Source organism: Crocuta crocuta, unplaced genomic scaffold, assembly GCF_008692635.1.
Source record: "Crocuta crocuta isolate KB4526 unplaced genomic scaffold, BGI_CrCroc_1.0 scaffold339, whole genome shotgun sequence".
NCBI lineage: Eukaryota > Metazoa > Chordata > Mammalia > Carnivora > Hyaenidae > Crocuta > Crocuta crocuta.
Window position 1 is genome coordinate 2,002,320 of NW_027530357.1, and position 1,867 is coordinate 2,004,186.

The 1,867-nt window shown below is 57.9% G+C and overlaps 1 protein-coding gene across 1 annotated transcript in view; it reads left to right on the top strand.

Moving 5' to 3' along the window:
• The first annotated feature begins 549 nt into the window (after positions 1 to 549).
• Positions 550 to 1,867, top strand: part of MSI1 (musashi RNA binding protein 1) — a 22,471-nt gene continuing 21,153 nt past the window's right edge. Inside the window, 1 exon segment of the mRNA XM_077766010.1 lies at positions 550 to 562. Within this exon segment, the coding sequence (XP_077622136.1) occupies positions 555 to 562 (8 nt within the window). The 5' untranslated portion in view covers positions 550 to 554.

Genomic DNA, 1,867 nt, shown 5'->3' on the forward strand with positions numbered 1-1,867 from the left:
CTACCCGTATCCCCAGGCTACCTGTCCAACAGCATCAGCACACAAATCAGTTCTCACTTGGGCTCCTTCCCTTGCCCTGCACCTCCCCATTGACCCCATTTTACACACAGGGAACCCGAAGTTTAGAGCTAGGAATAGCCAGTTCTCTGACACCGGATTTGCTACCTGCTGACCTTCATCTGTGTCACTCTCAGAACACACCAGATAGTCCAATTTGTATTGAGATGGTGAGAAATAACCTGTGTGAACAGCTTCCTACCCCGGAGTCCAGGGGATGCTGAGAAACTGTGGGGTGAGGACAATAAACACAGGAAAAAGCAAGTTTGTTTCTAGTGTTATGAGCCCAGGGTGGCAGGATATACCTGCTGAGTGTTCCCAGAAGGTCCCCAAGGAAACCATTAACTTGAGTCTCTCACGTTCTTATACGCATGGTGGTGGGGTGGGGGGAGGGAAGGTGTACTGAGAGGAGGGGGATGGGCACCTTTTCAGAGGTCGGGGTTATGCCGCCCAGAGCTGCTGCACACATTAATAAAATGTGACTGACTGAAGGATGGATGTCAAGGTGAGCAGCAAGGGGCATGCCATCGAGGGTTGTCACTGGGTTAATACCAGGTGGATTTAAGGTAGGAAAGGGGGCAGGACAGGGAGGTGAGTTGGGAGGGAGGGGCTTGTGTGGCCCTGAGATCCCCAGCAGGGATGGGGATGTGGGGGGAGTGGCTGCCTTAGCCTCTAGCTTTGACCCTTTCTTGGCTGGTCTCAGCCAGGGAACTGAGGAAAGGAGATGGATCTGGTGAGGTGGGGTTAGGGAGGGGGGGGCCTGGCTCCGCGGGTGATCTGGAATGGATGTTAGAGTTCCCAGGCTGGAGGGAGGAAGTTTTCGGGGAGGGTGAGGAGCGCTGGGGAAAGTACGGGAGGGGGTCTCAGAGTACCAGGAGATGGAGGCGTAGGGAGGAGGAAGTAAAGGCGTTTGCCTTCATGGGGAGTAAGTCTCAAACTGAGGCGGACTGAGAGAAGTAACTCCAAACGCAGTGGGTAGGCGGCTTAGGTTCTTCCAATCCGATGGGGTTGGGCTTAGAACTCTGCAAAAGAAGGGGGTCATTGGGAGGCGAAGGTGCAGAGCTGCGCCGGCGGCCTCCTAAAGTGGAAACGGGAGGTTCTCAGCGGCACTGACCCTCTCCCCCCGCCTCGGTGGGGAGGGCCGGTGAGCGTCCGGACCTAACCCGGCTGTCCCGAGTCCAGACAGGAGTCTGAGCAGGTTTGACACGTAACCAGGAGTAAGAGAAACAGTGAAGACTCCTCACACTGGGGGTGCGGGTGGCAGCAAACAGAGAACCCGGGCTTGGGTTGGGGGGGGTTCTCAATAGACCATACAGAAAGGATCTGGGGGAGCTGAAGGGAATAGAAAGGGCTGAGAAGGGATTCGGGGAACTGATACGGTTTCTACTGGGGTGCTGATGGAGGATCCCCACTCAGGACGCGAGGCATCGAAAGGCTCCCCAATTTGGATATAGAGGGTATGGGACCCTGGGAGTGGACTGAGGGCCGCTGAGGGGGTGCCCTGAATCAGGCTCCGAGGAAATTGGGGGCCTTGGGGGGCAGCTTCTCGTTCCCATTGGGGGAATGGAGGGCTACTCACTAGCTGGAACGCTGAGGGTGGGGGGCACTGGGGCGATCTCCCTCCCGACCCAGGGAGATCGAGGAGCTCTTAAATTCTGGATAGCGGGGACCTGAGAGGGAGGACTAGAGGGTCCCCGATCCGGAACCGAGCTACCTTGAAGGCACCGGGAAGCGCTTCATTCCGGGAGGGCGTTCCCACCGCCCGGCCCCGCGCTGGGGTGGGTGGGGGGTGCGGGGGCGCCCTGGTCCC